This window comes from Anas acuta, chromosome 10 (assembly GCF_963932015.1).
Source record: "Anas acuta chromosome 10, bAnaAcu1.1, whole genome shotgun sequence".
NCBI classification, from domain to species: domain Eukaryota; kingdom Metazoa; phylum Chordata; class Aves; order Anseriformes; family Anatidae; genus Anas; species Anas acuta.
In genome coordinates, this window is record NC_088988.1 from 4806102 (window position 1) to 4821438 (window position 15337).

A 15337-nucleotide genomic window follows, 5' to 3' on the forward strand; every position below is an offset into this window, starting at 1 on the left:
AACAGTTCCTAATTTTCAGAGTCACTAAACACATGCAGGTTCCAACTTCATTAATCTTTGCAATTAATACAAGGAAACAGTAGTTAGGCAGTTAATCCACTGCATTTATTTTTCACGAGCACTGTCTGAAGCACATCATGCTCTGGACTCAGCGCTTGTCATCTCTGAGCATGAGACACAAGAACAATAGCTGCTACTTGATGTTCAGGATATACCCCAGTTGTTTACAGAATGTTCCTTGTAATGCAAGATTAATACAAGTATGAAAAAATATTGCTTCTACCAGCAAACAGATCAACCAAACCAAATGCAAAGACATTCTAGATACTAAACAAACTCACAAGAAAAATTCTTCCTAGAAACCCCATTACATCTGTGCATATTTTTGCTACCAATATACAAGAAACAATGTGAATGACCTTTTCATCCCCTTAAGCCAATTGTTGATGGTGACAGTTAACTTTACATCAAGCACAGTACTATAGCCTTTCTGTTACAAGAATGAGGAAAGACAAAAATGCTAATAAAAAACAGCATTCACTCTTTATTCTGATCAGTTTAACATTATGAAGACTAATTATAAAAAAGCTTACCGATCTCTGTTGTTCAAACATGATTTTCTTGTAGAACAAATGAAATTGTTCAAAACTAAGTTCTTCTTTGTGAGCACCTATTTCCTACAATAGAAAGTAGCACATAGTGAATTTAGAATTCCCTGAAATGCATTTGCACAGCATAGAAGTTACTCCTCTTCTAGCAGCCACCCTCTCACATGTTCAGTTCTACTCTGACTTCATTTGTTCTATGTTTGAGGATTATTTTCTATTTTTTTGTTTAAGAACACAAACAAGTAAATAGGCTCTTGGTTCGTGACACAGTACTCCTAAGCCCACATCTTTGGCCTTTTATTTTGTACTCTGACTATTTCCACTATGTTACTGAGAGTGAAGTAGTGCTTTTTTCAGTCATAGTTCGCTGGAGCAACAGAAGCAAAAATGTATGCTTTAAGGGTGGCGAATTGCAAAGCAGGAAAAGGTGGGGATATTTAAAATTCCTGTAGGAATGGAAAGGACCTTCAGAAGCTAATAGTATTACCATAAACTGGAAGAAAGAAGTTATTACTTTGATCATATTGCAAAAGAATTCTTATTCTTATATATGAATTTTATCTTCAATATCCAACAGTTTCCTGTGCACTTGCACAGACAGTATCAGCACCAGAGCTCCAAGCCCAGTGCTAACGTTAGGCAATCCTACAATGAAAAGTAGGAACATTTATGTCTGTATTTTCTTAAAGTCTTACATACTGGCAAAATCAGACTTAGAAAATCAGTATAATTTATTTAACTGTACATGGTAGCAAACAAAAATACATGTAGTAACCTGAACAGAAATATCAACACCTATCAGATAACACAAAACAGATAGAATTTATCAGGTAATTACCGCAAATTTATCCTTCAAGAACTTCATGCTGCTCACTTTGAAATTTACTTGGGGAAGGACAGTTTTCAGCTCTCTAAGACTAATACTGGAAAAAAAGAAAAGATAGAGAAAAAAAAAAAAAACACACAACTTTGTTGTAATAAGCCAGCTACTACAGATAATACTAAATATCTATAGATATAGGGGTTTTTTTAATCAACAAAAAACTGTTACTACTGAAACATTTTGGATAGGACTCATCTCTCATAATTACTAACTCCTATAAACTTAACACCTACATGTAAGCAAGCTAGACACATTTTCTAGTTAGTGGGTAGAAACAGTCATGTCAACTATTTGGGGCATTAAGCTTTTAAACAATACAGTGACGTATATAAATACATCAAGTATTTCACAGAATTACAGAACGCAATACATAGATACAAAGCTAAACTTATTGCTGCAACACCGGCCACACCACTCGAATCATGTCCAGTGTATGTCAGATATTTTTTTGTTGATGGAAGACTATATAAGAAACAAAACTATAAATAGCTCCATCTGAAAAACTCAATTTCCTTCACATCTTCCCATTCTTTCAATCTCAGATGTTTCTCTCATCAGCCTTCACTTCTGTAGCTATGGCTTCCTTCAGTACAACTTCAGAGCAGATCACAATACATGGTGTACTTATCCTCCAAGAGTAAATGGGAGGTAGGGCCATGCTATGCTAATTCTTGCATGAACAAAACGAGGGTTGATTTCTATAGGAGCCAGCTGCCTAAATGCTTTAGATGTGTAGTTGGTATAGGTGAGACAATCCAACAGCTCACTGCTGTTACAAGAAGCAACCCCTCTCTTTGCTCCTGTTGTTAAGGTCCCATTGCTTCTACAGGCCTGCGTGGACACTCAAACCTTCTACTAACCTGACTCAACTTTATAGGCCAGCAAAAAAAAAAACTAGGGCAAAAAGGAGAACTAGTCTTCAAGTCTTCCACCAGTTTCATGAGCTCACTCAGCTCACCTTGTGTCCACATCAGTGTCATACCCAGAATAAGGAAAGAGTCTTGAGTGCCTGAATAGAAGCACGTAAAGATGGTGGAAGAAAAGGGCAGAGTGAGACTTCCCCCACTGAGTGGCACCAAGCTGGTAGAACAATTTGGTCATCCCCTGCAGCGACTTTTCAGTGGCCTGCTCTTCCACTTATCTTTAGATAGCAAAGAACAGAAATTAGGTCTCGTGTTAGGACTGAGTCTCAAACTCTGGGTAGGTACTACTGTGAGGCCTCAATGAGAAAGACACGGCATTAAAGAGGGACATATGAGGGGCACAGGGACAAGTCCTAGACTGGAAGGTGAGGGGAATAATAACCCACCACTGCAAAGAAAAGCAGGGAAGAGACAGGAGAACACAGGCACAACATCTGTGGGTGCTGTGGCCAATGCCCACAAGACATTAGCCTTGTTTTCTTGGGTACTGTTGGTACTGCATTAAGATGCTCTGCCTTGACCTCCAGTGCAATTCATAAGCCATTAACTCTGTGCAAATAAACAGGATCAGAACAGAGTCACCCGAAAGCAACAAAAGCAATTAGCACCTGGACGAAAGTAACACTTCTGTTCTACAGCATCCATACAAGCACCTGCCCTGTGAGAGATTCTCATCTCCATTGTGTAGAGAGGGAAAGAGGAAAAGCAAGAAGGAACTTAGCCAAAATCCACGCCAAAGCCAGATTAGAGTTCAGGAAATTCCTGGCTTTCCACCCTGTCGCCAGACCTCTGGAAAAAAAAGCACTCCTTTTAGGAGCAAGAAGGAGCACTCTGCTCATACCCCAAACACCAAAAACAAGCAATTTCCTCTGGCAAGACAAACACAAGCCAAAACAAAGAGCTGGGACTTCATTACCCCTGGCAAAAATTCAACCTGTGAAGCAGGACTTGCCTGGAAGCCCAACCTTTACAATTACCCTCCCTAGAAACTGCAGCACTAAACAAAACCTAAACAAAAACGAAGCCCACCTCAAATTCCTTTCCTGAAGTTTTCTAAAAGCCCGGATCATCTACCAAGAGAACAAATCACTGCCTTCTCCACAGCACAAATCCCCGAGATCCTAAGCAGACTGCCTTGTACCAATGAAACAACCCTCAAACACCCTGTGGAACCTCTTCAGCAGACATATCACCAGTTCCAGCTTCTGTGCCTTTAACATTTGCTTTTGCTTCATGGTCCTCTCCCCCAGATGCCTTCATAGTAGGGCTAGTTTTACAAAATGCATCAGCAGGTGTAAGCCAACACCTCTTTGTTGTAAAGGACGATATTTGGCCTTTCACCATTTTGGCCATCTTTGGAAACACTGCTCACACTGAAGCAAGCCACACAACAGCGCAGGCTGTCTGCAGAAGGGTGTTATTTCCTGCTGTAACAGTCTTATTCGCACAGTGAAACATCGTGCTTCATTTTGCTTTCAGGAAAAGGCCTAAATGAGAGGAAACACAAGTTCTTTTCCACACTGAATTACACCTTAGAAAAAAAACAGAACACTACAAAGAACAAAATCATGATAAAGTAATATATGTGGGGAAAAGGAGGGTAACATTCTTCACAGTTTTGCACATTTTCTGGCAACTCTAACCAGAGGTGTGCAGATGAATTCATTTAGAAAGTCTCCTTTGTTACGCAAAAGCTACAAAACCTACTTCACACATGAAGCTGAAACAAGCTACTGAAATCCAAACATATAAAGCAACACAGCACATGAGAGCCTACAACCCATATGTGGTTGTTTTTTTGTTGTTTTTTGTTTGTTTGCCTTTTTAGACTCGAGAAGCATCCGCTCAGAGGTGATTCTTTGGCTTTGGCCTATTCAAATATAGGGCAAAAACACAAACCCAGATAGCCAAGCCAATTGCACGAAATTGTATTCAATGCAGCAAGCCCTCAAAAAAGAAAAAAGGCAAAAAAAAAAACACCCCACACAACCCACAACCAGAGATTTTTGCCCTTACTCTAAACAACTAACTAGGCTTCCTTCTACAGCTATGCTCAAGAGTATATTTGTTTCCCACTGTTAAAGCAACTCTTTCACACATTACCCTGTTGTACCAATAGTACTCCTCCTGTCCCCTAACACACTCAGGCATCTCTTATCTCTTCTTCCCCTAAATATTCTGTTCTGTTCTCATCGCAGCTCTGACCCCTGCAGGAAAGTATTCATGTTATTGCTGGGACAACCCTGTCTCTGGATATATCCGGTGTTGGTGCTGTGACTAGTTTCAAACTAAATACCACAAATATTAGTCATGGTTAAACCCCATCAGGATCGAAACCAGGTAAGGCTAACCATCTGAACACTGACCCCGGACCTTTAGCAGCACACACTGAAATCTGCTTACACGGCTCGATTGTTACAAGTGCCCAAACAAGCTTTTAAAAGCTGGTTCTGGTCTGTCTACATTAGACCACAGTTGCTCCAATGCAAACATGCTTCAGCAATGAGTGAAGAACTTGTGGCAAATCTGCACGGGAAAGCTGACAGCAGGTTATACAAACCACTCTGCTGGGGTCCAACTTGCCCCCAGGAAGTATTGAAGGGCAAATGCCTCTGCAAAGCAAGCAACCTAACAAACCTGCACAGCTGAGCTGAATCTCTGCACTAAGACTGGGTGAAGGCAACCACCCTTCTTTATACTGGCAGGGTAAATCTACACTAACAGCAGAGTATTCATTTCTCATCACTTGTTTCCTCATATTACATAATGAATATAACTGAATGTTATGCACATGCTACATTTAGCAAAAGGCAAAACACGTTGTTAAAGCAAGAGCAAATACCATTTTCAGAGGTCTCATATTTTATATGTCAGGCAAATTAGTAGTTATTTCTCCTCATTCCGTGTCACAGTCTGCAATGAAAGTTCACTAAAAACAAACGGAACATAAAAAGCGAGCCTCTTACCTATTTCTTCTAGTCTGATCAACAGAATAGATCTGCTTTCTCAGCCAGCTTGAGGAAAAGGAGAAAAAAAATGAGAGAAAAGAATTTAATTTGAGAATTATTAAAAAAGATCAATTAAATATCAAAATCCAGAGATGAAATTCAATAGAAGTATTTAAAAATCAGAACATACATCACTAAGTAAAGCAAACATATTTCCAGCATAGCATCTAAGTATTCAATCAGTTTTATAACGCTAGTTGTAAATATATACTATTCTGCTGCTTAATATTGCATTTTAAGGCCACATAAACAACACAGGAAAGGGAAGGGTGTGCACAGCACAAAGGAATAAACAACCAGAAACAGTAAAAATGTAAATTGATACAGTGGGCCAAGATTTCAGCTAATCTAGAGTTACTCCGCCACATCAATGATCTACGTCAGCTGAAGCTGGTGACTGAAAGATCTTATATGCATAAAATTAAAAAAGAAGGGGAAGGGAGGGAGGGCTTAGGGAATTTTTAAGAAAATCCTGATTAAAATGCACCTCAGTTTTAGGTACAGAGCAAAATAGTATTAGCAGTATTAATAGTAAATATACATATGCAGTTTTGATCTAAAGGATGATCACAGTGCGCCAGTATTAAGCTTATCTTCATTTCTCTACAGAAATCACTTTGTTCACTGCACAAACATAGCCTGAAACCTAGTAGCACTTTGTATAACAGCTCTCTGCAATACCACACAATATATAAAGGCAGGAGGAAGTGAAGAATACTTTCTCCCCAGCTGAAATTACAAGTAGGTAAAGACAACATCAATGTCAATATCAAAGTTGCAAAAGTCAGGTAGACTTCAAGGACAGGGAATATATCCTTTGTATCCTTAAAACAGGTAATAGCAGTGACTCACCCCCAACACAAAAGTCAGCAGTGATGAAAAGCAATCAAGTACAGAGACAGTGTTAAAAGCTTGTCAACAAAATTGGCATTCTGAACATTAGCAGTTTCGAGCACATCTTCAGAAGCATTAAGGGTGCATTTTCACCATCATATTGCCGTCTGCTAAAAAGTAACCGTTTAAAATGTTCATTTTTATCCTGGCTCTCCCAGGTGAGCTGATCACATTACCATATGGTGCAATGATGTCAACAGGCAAAACTGTAAATGTGCACATGGGAATCATGGGGACACAGAAGCTGAAACATGGACATCTACCAGATCAAGCCTTTTGTCACTGCATAAGACATTTGAATTTTCCAAGAACTCAACACAGATCAGATGACCTTGATATTGCATTCAGAGATGTTATTTTTCTGTGGTACATTGAAGAAGGCAAACTGCAAGTTCACAGCAGCGTATGAGAAGTGCAGTTCCAGAACATGTAGATAGCCAAACAGACATGGAGAGTTTCCATAGGAGCTTTCTGTATCACGCACAAACTGGCTAGTAGTTGTTCCTAAGGTAACTAGCAGGGAGCACTTGTTGCACTTCAATAATTTCTTTGGCGTTTTCCACTTTACATTCCAAAGAGATGTCAAGTCTCACAAAGTGAAAATATTCCTACGTACCTCTCCATGATTGCAGGCGTGGGAGCACTCATGACTTCTTGATACAAGATATTCAAGCCACACAACCATTTATCAGCATCATCTTTAGAATCAGCTGGAAAAAAATAACATGCTGTGAGAAACATATAAAAGTAGGACATAACTTGTGATGTCTAGATAAACGCTAGTACACAGAGATGCAGGTTAACCTTTCTCCTTGATAGATCTCATTGCATAAATCCATGTTGTTAATACTAGAACTAGTAGCACAGTGTAAATTTGAGGGTGAGAGGGCCAGTCATGGAAACTCTGACAGAACATCTGCTTCCCAGATTAGGTAAATTTCAGCATCTCACCAGAAAGATTATGAAACTGTTGCTGAGTTCTTACCGTAACATAATCAAACTTAGTTTTCTCCCCAGGGACCTAGATCACGAGCAACTTGAAGCACACGGAAAAGTGAATTCAGTGTGTTATAGCATAAACCTAGCTCATGATATTCCAAGCAACCTACAAGAAAGCTGTAAAGCGCTAGCTTTTGATGAACACAACTACCTCCTCTTTTCATAACCATGCCTCTAAACGCAGATTGTCCCAGACTGCGCTTAGGCAAGAGGAACAGAAAGGAAGCAATGTATGAAATTAATGTAGCTTATATAGAGAATCATAGAATCATTTAAGTTGGAAAAGACCTTTAAAATAACACATTCTAATACAAGGTAAATTTTAAAAAGGTCTATGCAGCTTAACACTGTAACTCAGGTGCATATGCCTTCCAACCTCACAAGCTGGTTTACGTTTATATCTAGTTTGCCTTTCCATTTCCCAAAACAGAAGAGTCCTCTACATCAATTAACATGATCACATGTGTAACATTTCAACCTTACAGAAGCATGATCACAGACTGTGTTCTGGATACAGCCTTCCCTGAGAAATGCCAATTAAACCATTCTGAGGGCCTTGAATGAGATGCTGTCTTTACAGCATTCAGTTGGACAAAGTCCATTATCTTTATCAAGCTGGTTCTGAAATTTCATGAAGGCATTCTTCAATTATAACAGCTCTTAAAAAAATACTTTCACACAGGAGCTCTAATTTGTGCAAATTCTTTAACTAACTTCAAAGTAAAACAGTTTCTCAAAATATGAAGATTACGTTTTATTTAAATGTATTTTCAAACAATGCTTTATCCTCCAAGGATAAAACTAGAACCCAGCCTCAGCTCCCCATGGAAATGTTTTTCAATTAGCTACAATTTCAGAAAGAACACCCACTACCAGTGCCAAACCAATTCTTCTCCCAAGACAATTCTGGCCTTTATGACAGCCACCATTCCCTTCTAAGTAGGGACTATTTTATATTGTTTAAAAAAAAAAAAAAAAACATGACAGAGTACTTTAACAAGGAAAAGGATTTCCCCCTTAACTGAAAGTTATATCAGTCATGCTGTTCTCAGTTCAGCATTATGACAATATACCTCAATGTACTGAGTATTTTCAAAGTACTGGCAGAAATCTGGTTTTGAGAACTGCCATGGAGGCAGGGTGGGGGGTGTTGGAGGAAATCAATCTGAAATACCTGGCACAGCTGCACTTATTCAAAATTTTCAGACCTCATCCAGCAATGGTAAAACTTGATCTGAAGTTAAAAATCTATTACACTGGTTTAGTGACAAACGGTCTTTAATTACCTGTGCATCAGACTGTAAAACCAGGCTTCCAGTTCTGTGATCTATAGACAATTAATTCCCACATATACATGAAACATTTGCTAGCTCCCTAGGAGTACATAATTCCTACATTAAATAAATAAATAAAAAGTAATGCTAGTGTTACAGTGCTTAGGAAGTGATATATTGATAAACACATACTACGAGACATGATATTAATTAGTGCTTAAATAGCTGTTGCCTTCTAATGAGCAACAAGCATTCATCTTCTTAAAACACAGAGCTGTTGACCTGTACAGTGCAGGACAGACCGCAGCAAGTGACTCATGTATTACATCCACAAGTTATACAACTGTTCTGTTTGGACAATGTAAGGAAAAAGTCTCACACAATACACTATTTGACAGCAAAATGTTACAAATGGAGCAGTTCAAAGACATTAAGGGCTGGCTGAGTAAAAGGTCTTGGGTTTTGTACATTTGGTGCACTCCTGAACTGCCAAGGGCAAAAAAAATCACAGTATTCTTTACATTACTATTTCATCAGTGTATTTGATTGTTCAATTGCTAGGTTTAAAGAGGAAACAAAGAAGAAAAAGGTTTACCTGCTAAACTTAAGGTGTTGAGGACAAACTGGGTACCATAAAAAACAGTAAAGCAGTGTTCTTCTCTGTGCCTTGCTTTGCAACGCTCAAAGTCCTTTGAATTCTTTCCTGGGCGAATTTCTTTTATTTCCATCAGATCCACTAAAAGGAAAAAACAGAAAGTCAGTCAGTACAACTGCACTAGAGTTCCAGCAGAGCCTGAAACAACAAAACTAAAAACTCAAAGCACATATATATATATATATATATATATATATATATATATATATATATATATATATAATCCGTACATATGTAGTTATAATTTTTTATAGGGCAAGAAATGAAAATTGCACCAGCCTGCAATCCGCAAATCCACAACTAAATGACTCATTGTATTACTGACTAATACACAGCAGCAGAGAAGGACCAAAAGAAGAAGAAAAGTAACTTGTCATTTCATCATTTTTATCATTTGATTATCACTGACTAGCCACAGGCAAAGTTTGTATGCGTAGTCCCTTTGAGTTACAGAAGATATGTTTTCATAAATGGAATTTATACTAAGAAATTTCCAATTGCCATGCCAACCATTCAGAGACAAAAGAACAATACAACTTCTAGCTTACCCACCTAAAAAGAACGCGTTAGACCTTAGATAGTCAACTAGCACCCCAGTACAGCCACTGACACCCATATGAAGGAATATTTAAAGAAAGTATATTTGGCATCCTCCAGAAAGTAAAGAGAAAATGCAGCCCAATAATTATTTTTTTTGAGCCTTCTCCTGGACAACTCCAAGCAGATCTCTGTCATTTAATATAACCTCTTGCAGCATTTTTAACGTGCTGCTTTCTACAGAACACAGGCACTCATAGCCAAATGGCAGTGACACACGAGCACACACTTCAAGCCAGCTCCCTTTTTGTCAACCCCTTTTCATACCGCCTGCATAAGAGCAGTGAGACAGCACTGAAATAGAAATATGTGCAGTCTCAAGATAAGATACTTATTAGAAAACTGAGGAAGTGGTTTTGCTCTGCCTGTGGACCAGACAAATAAACAGCTCTTCCCACTTCTGGACAGTCCTGACTTACAGAATGAAGAGTGAAGAAAAACATTTCACGGCTGCTCTTGAAATGTGTTTATCAGAGCCAGCAAGATCCAAGGAAAATAACTGAGGGTTTCTGTTCCTGCATTTAAGAACACCACAAGATTAAAACTAAGTGTTAAATGAGCACCTCGTCTCAGTTAATAACGCACAATGAACAAGCTACTCAGCTGCTAACAGGGTGTGAGGAGCTGAACGCTGGTTAGATCTCGGGCCCGCGTACCATTGGGTTTCTATGAAACTAACGTGGAAAGGAGGGAGACACAAGCAAGGATGTTTATCAAATTAATTCATCTTGGAAGTTTTTATTCTTTACAAAGAATTCCAAACCAAACTTCCCACCTGATGCTCCTTATTCCTTGTCATTAAACAATTTGTCTTGGGAAAACAGGGCTTCAAAGGTCAACTTGAACTTTTCCTAGAACACAAACATCTTTCTTAAACTTGTTTTTCCTAATGTGATTATCTTCAAGATAGAGCACATCGAACATCTCAACCTCCATGGTTCAGTCACTCTCCCAAACCATGAAACCATCTCTTAAGATCTGCATATCTAGATGGCCAAGGCCTCTAAATTTAAGCGTAAACTTTTAAAATAAATTAATGACAGAACAACAAATGAATTACAGCCAACAGCTCCTGATGGCGGCTCACATCCTCTGACAACCCAGAGTGTCACTTAGATCCCTAGCAGTGTATCTGGACATCCATCCCAAAATGCCAGCATCTGAAAAAGAAGGTGTAAGCCCAGCAATCCACGTTAGTACCAGCAGAGAAGGATCAGGCTGCAGAAATAGAAAATACCTAAGTGGATGGGGAAATGGGTCGCGTGGCTGCAATAAATGACACAGGACTGTACACCACGCTGGCTCATGCTAGTTACGGGCAATAATAACACCAGCCATCTCTTCCTTCCCTTCACCCAACAAATTTATACTGAGAAACACAGGTGTAACTTGAAAGTGAAGCCTACCTTTCACTTCACACTCCCATAAATCCATGTATATCAAACACCACACCACAAAGACCCCCTCAAAGCGTAAACTATAAGCAGCGATAAGAGATTTCACAACCTGCACTGCTTTTGTCACTTCGAGTGGCTCTTACCTCATACTGACCTCTGAAACAAACACACAGCCTTGCCTAACGTCTTCCCTCAGTTACATGTATGCTCGCTACACTTCTGTTCCTTGCCTTATAACCTTTCAACCCTACCATCCCATTCCCACATGGGAATACACATGTATACACACATCCACACTCAAGGACTTTTGCACACCCAGATTTCACAGTGGTAACTGCTATTCTTATGATCCTGTTTTACTCACGCTGCTTTACAGACCGGACCATGAGTCTTAGTCTTACACTAAGCTCTGCTGGCCCCCCAGGTATGCTACAATCACCCTCCATGCAGTGCCCACGGCATCTGGAAGAGCTGATCCCAACTGAACTGGGAAAGGAAGAGCCAGGAAAAGCTGCAACATGTTTTGGGCTCAGATTAGTAAATCAACTGCACCAACTCAGCCATTACTCACCTGTTACACAGTTACTGTGACATTTTTATAATAAAATCAAAATGCAGCTTCATGCTTGTGCCAGAACGACCAGCACAGTGCCTCAACCACTCCATCTTCTTACCGCCTTGATGTTCTGGAGCCTATCTGCTCTATTCCACATAAAAATCACAGAGCCATTTGCTCACCTGGCTTCATGGACAGGTATTCCTGGGGCCTGATACATCTGAAGAAAGCACAGATCTGGACATACACAGGTTGAAAAGTGAAAAATCAAGTAAAGCAGTCTTGTGAGTGTGGTTTCCATAAAACTGTACAAAATTACTGCATTTCCCAAGGAAACATGAATCAAATATGCTCTATAGAGAAGCTGACTCTAGCTTCTCTAGCTGACCCAGCAAGATGAGGAAGATGTTCCCAATGTATTCATTAAGGTGCTGAAGATGATGACACTGGTGACAATCAGGAAAACCTACAATGCTAGTTTACATTTCATCCATTTTTTTATGTGGTTATTCCCATGGGTTAAAAGAATCTTCCTGGCAGCCTCATCAGTCATCTATTAATTCTGACAACTCCCTCGAGCAGACTTTAACTAGACCAGACCCCAAGGCACCTTCAATTACTATCCTGTCTCAGTCTCTGATCTGGGTGTGCAGTTTTCACTACATTCCTGGCACTTTAGAGCCTGCAGCCGCTGAACTTCTGCTCTTGAGATGTAGTGTGCAAATCAGTTAATTCAATGGATCATTACACCACTACACGGCTACTTCCCAAAGACTGCACAGATTGGAAAGCAGTGAGCAATTTAGAGTGCCTGCTAGAGCTCTTTACTGCCATAAACTTCACAATAAACCTTTGATCCTCGGCATCTCCACTGATCTCTATTCAAATAACTTGGCAGCAGAAATCGCATTCAGTCCCAGCGTTTTAACTGTGAATCCCCGTTACCTTCCCTTCAGGAGGCAGATGGCAAAACACAACTTGGATTCCACTACGGCAGGTGCTGGGCAAGCTCAGCAGAAGACAAGACGTAAGGCAAGTGCAGGTAGTGAACAGACAGAACTGCAGAAAACACAACATTGCTGCATACAACAACGCTGCTGACCATTCCGCCTCTGCCCCAGCGCTCACCCACCACCCATCGTCTACAGGGAGCAGCCAAGCAGACAACTGGATGAAGGAAAAGACCCTGCTTAAAACCAGCCAACACCAACAGCAGAACAGCAATATGTTAGCTGGAAGTGCCCATGTAAATTGACTGTTGTCAGGCATGCTTGCATAGATAGACTTTACCGAATTCAGATAATTTGATGCTGTAAAGTCAAGAGAACTGTGTATAAATGGGATAAGCCTTACAGGCTGACAATCTAGCAAGGTATCCTTGGCAGAAGAGTCATGACTAGCAGTGTAAAAGTTCATCTGGGACTAGCAGTATGGAGCAGAGTCCTGTAAGATAAGGCTCCTGATTGCAAGGCCAAAGGCTGCAGGAGATTTTCATTGTCTGTAGCCACAAAGAACGGTCAGATCAGTTATGTACATAGTGGAGCAGGAGAATAAAAAGTTTACAGAGAGATTCAAAGGATGCTTGTAGTGTCGGAAATCAGGCCATGATCATTATTTACTCCATTGGGTATTTTCAGTAGCAGTCCCCAGAAGTCTTACAGAGAAGCTACTGGCAATGTTTCAGAAAGGAAAATAAGGGACTGATCATCCAAATGGTGTGGACCGAGACACAGAGGTGGGCATTGTCTACATGAGTGTCTTCACATTTTCATGCATGTATATAGTTACATTCTGCACAAAGACTTCAAAACCAGTTTTTGAAATCCACATCCCTCCTAAAAAAAAAAATTTGCATTACAAAATATTCCTAAGAAGGTTTCATTTCAGAAAGGCAGAAACTGCCTCCTGCAACACAAGCTATGTGCAAATGAGCCCCCAGTGAATGAAGAAAGCCTTCAGTCTCCTTTTGCAAATGCACTTCACAGCGGTTTGTAAGGACAATGGCTTTAGTCTCACCTCTGCAGAATTAAAGATTAACTATACAAGGTGTGTCTTAACAGCCTGTTTTATTCAAAACAGCAGTGAAACACGTATCAAGTGCAATCTAAAGTGAAAAAGGTGAGGCTTGTCTCAGAGAAAGGCAAAGTCATATGAAGGCAAAAATCTGCAGCAGGTGAGAACAGATGTGGTATGGAAAGTGATCCAGCTCGTACAAACGGTGAAATTTAATCAGACATTCAGTGGCCCAAGGAAGTCGTTACAGGTAAGCCACAAAAATATCTGCAGAGTTACAAGGATGCAACGTGAGAAATGGCGCGGTGCATCTTGAGAAAGCACACGTGGCTGCCGTTCCAAGGGGTCCTCTGGGACTGAGCCACGTGACTGGCAGAAGCTGTAGCTTGGTGTACCACTTAAACCAGCAGGCTTTTACGTAATCAGGCCACACAGAGCTGCCATGCACGGTAACAACAAATTGCCATCTTATCAATTACAGCTATCTTTTGAATTGACAACTTCTCACTAGACTGCTCAGCAAAGCAGCAACGTATTATGGCCCTTTCCAGTTTGAAGGGCACTAAATTGAAGGGGCCTTAAACCTCAAAGGGCTATTGGTTTCATATTAGAAATTAAAAAGCACCTTCAGAAAATGAGGTTAGGGTAAAGTTTATATACGTGTCCATAAAACTTTACATTCTACTTCCCAAAACAAAACAAGAAAGTTGCCACACAAAACTTTGACTTTGGGGAAAATCTACTGGAGCATCCACATCTTCCCCTCACTTTCATCAACCACATTCGTGGTGCTCAGGTCTGCGAAGTGCTCTAGATTGGATCCCCATTTCACTGGCTGGCCACGTCAGGAAGTCTGGTCAGTGTAAGTCAGCGTTAAACACTGCAAAAGCGAGCTGCTGAAGTGAAGACATGATTTGAAAACAGCTAAAGGCTACACACGTTCTTTTTTTCATTTAACCACAAAAACCAGGCTCTAAATACTCAGCTGAAGACTTACACAAAGATCCCCTGGTAAGAACTGAAACACACCAGTTTCAAAACAGAAAAGGGTGAATTTTAGTGTCTCTTTGAAAAGATATTCTGCAAAGAGTAAGAAGTAGATTCACTTTTGCAATGACATGTTAACAGTTTACAGAATACGAAATAGAAAGAAAAAGACAGAATAAGGACCTGGAGTGTTCAATGCAAGTTAAGTTTATTTCTTCTGTTTATTTATGATTGCCTGAGACAGTAAGAAAATTCAGACAGGAAAAAAAAAACGGTAGCAATTATTAAAAAAAAAAAAGTCACTACTAGAAAGGTCAAGCTATCTGAGCATTAGCAAGATCAAGTTTGACATTCAAGTCAAAAGGAGCAGGCATTTCTCAGCAGAATACATAGATATTCATTACTTGTCCCAGAAAGGTACAACTGCTATAAAAGTTTATATCATTTTCTCCAAAGGCAAAGAAAAAGGAAAAGTTTTCCACAATAGAGAAAGTTCATATTGACATTAAAATTTTAATAATGAAATGACTTAGGTGTTTAACT

The 15337-nt window shown here is 39.8% G+C and overlaps 1 protein-coding gene across 6 annotated transcripts in view; it reads right to left on the minus strand.

The window, feature by feature from the left end:
• The window catches only part of PLCG2 (phospholipase C gamma 2), a 72296-nt gene that overhangs the window by 35027 nt on the left and 21932 nt on the right, over positions 1 to 15337 (minus strand). For all 6 annotated transcript variants that reach the window (XM_068693218.1, XM_068693219.1, XM_068693217.1 and 3 more), the window contains 5 exons: positions 9185 to 9325; positions 6933 to 7026; positions 5381 to 5428; positions 1447 to 1531; positions 594 to 677 (listed from right to left, as the gene is read on the minus strand). In XM_068693218.1, the coding sequence (XP_068549319.1) occupies positions 594 to 677; positions 1447 to 1531; positions 5381 to 5428; positions 6933 to 7026; positions 9185 to 9325 (452 nt within the window). The remainder of the gene's footprint in view (positions 1 to 593; positions 678 to 1446; positions 1532 to 5380; positions 5429 to 6932; positions 7027 to 9184; positions 9326 to 15337) is intronic.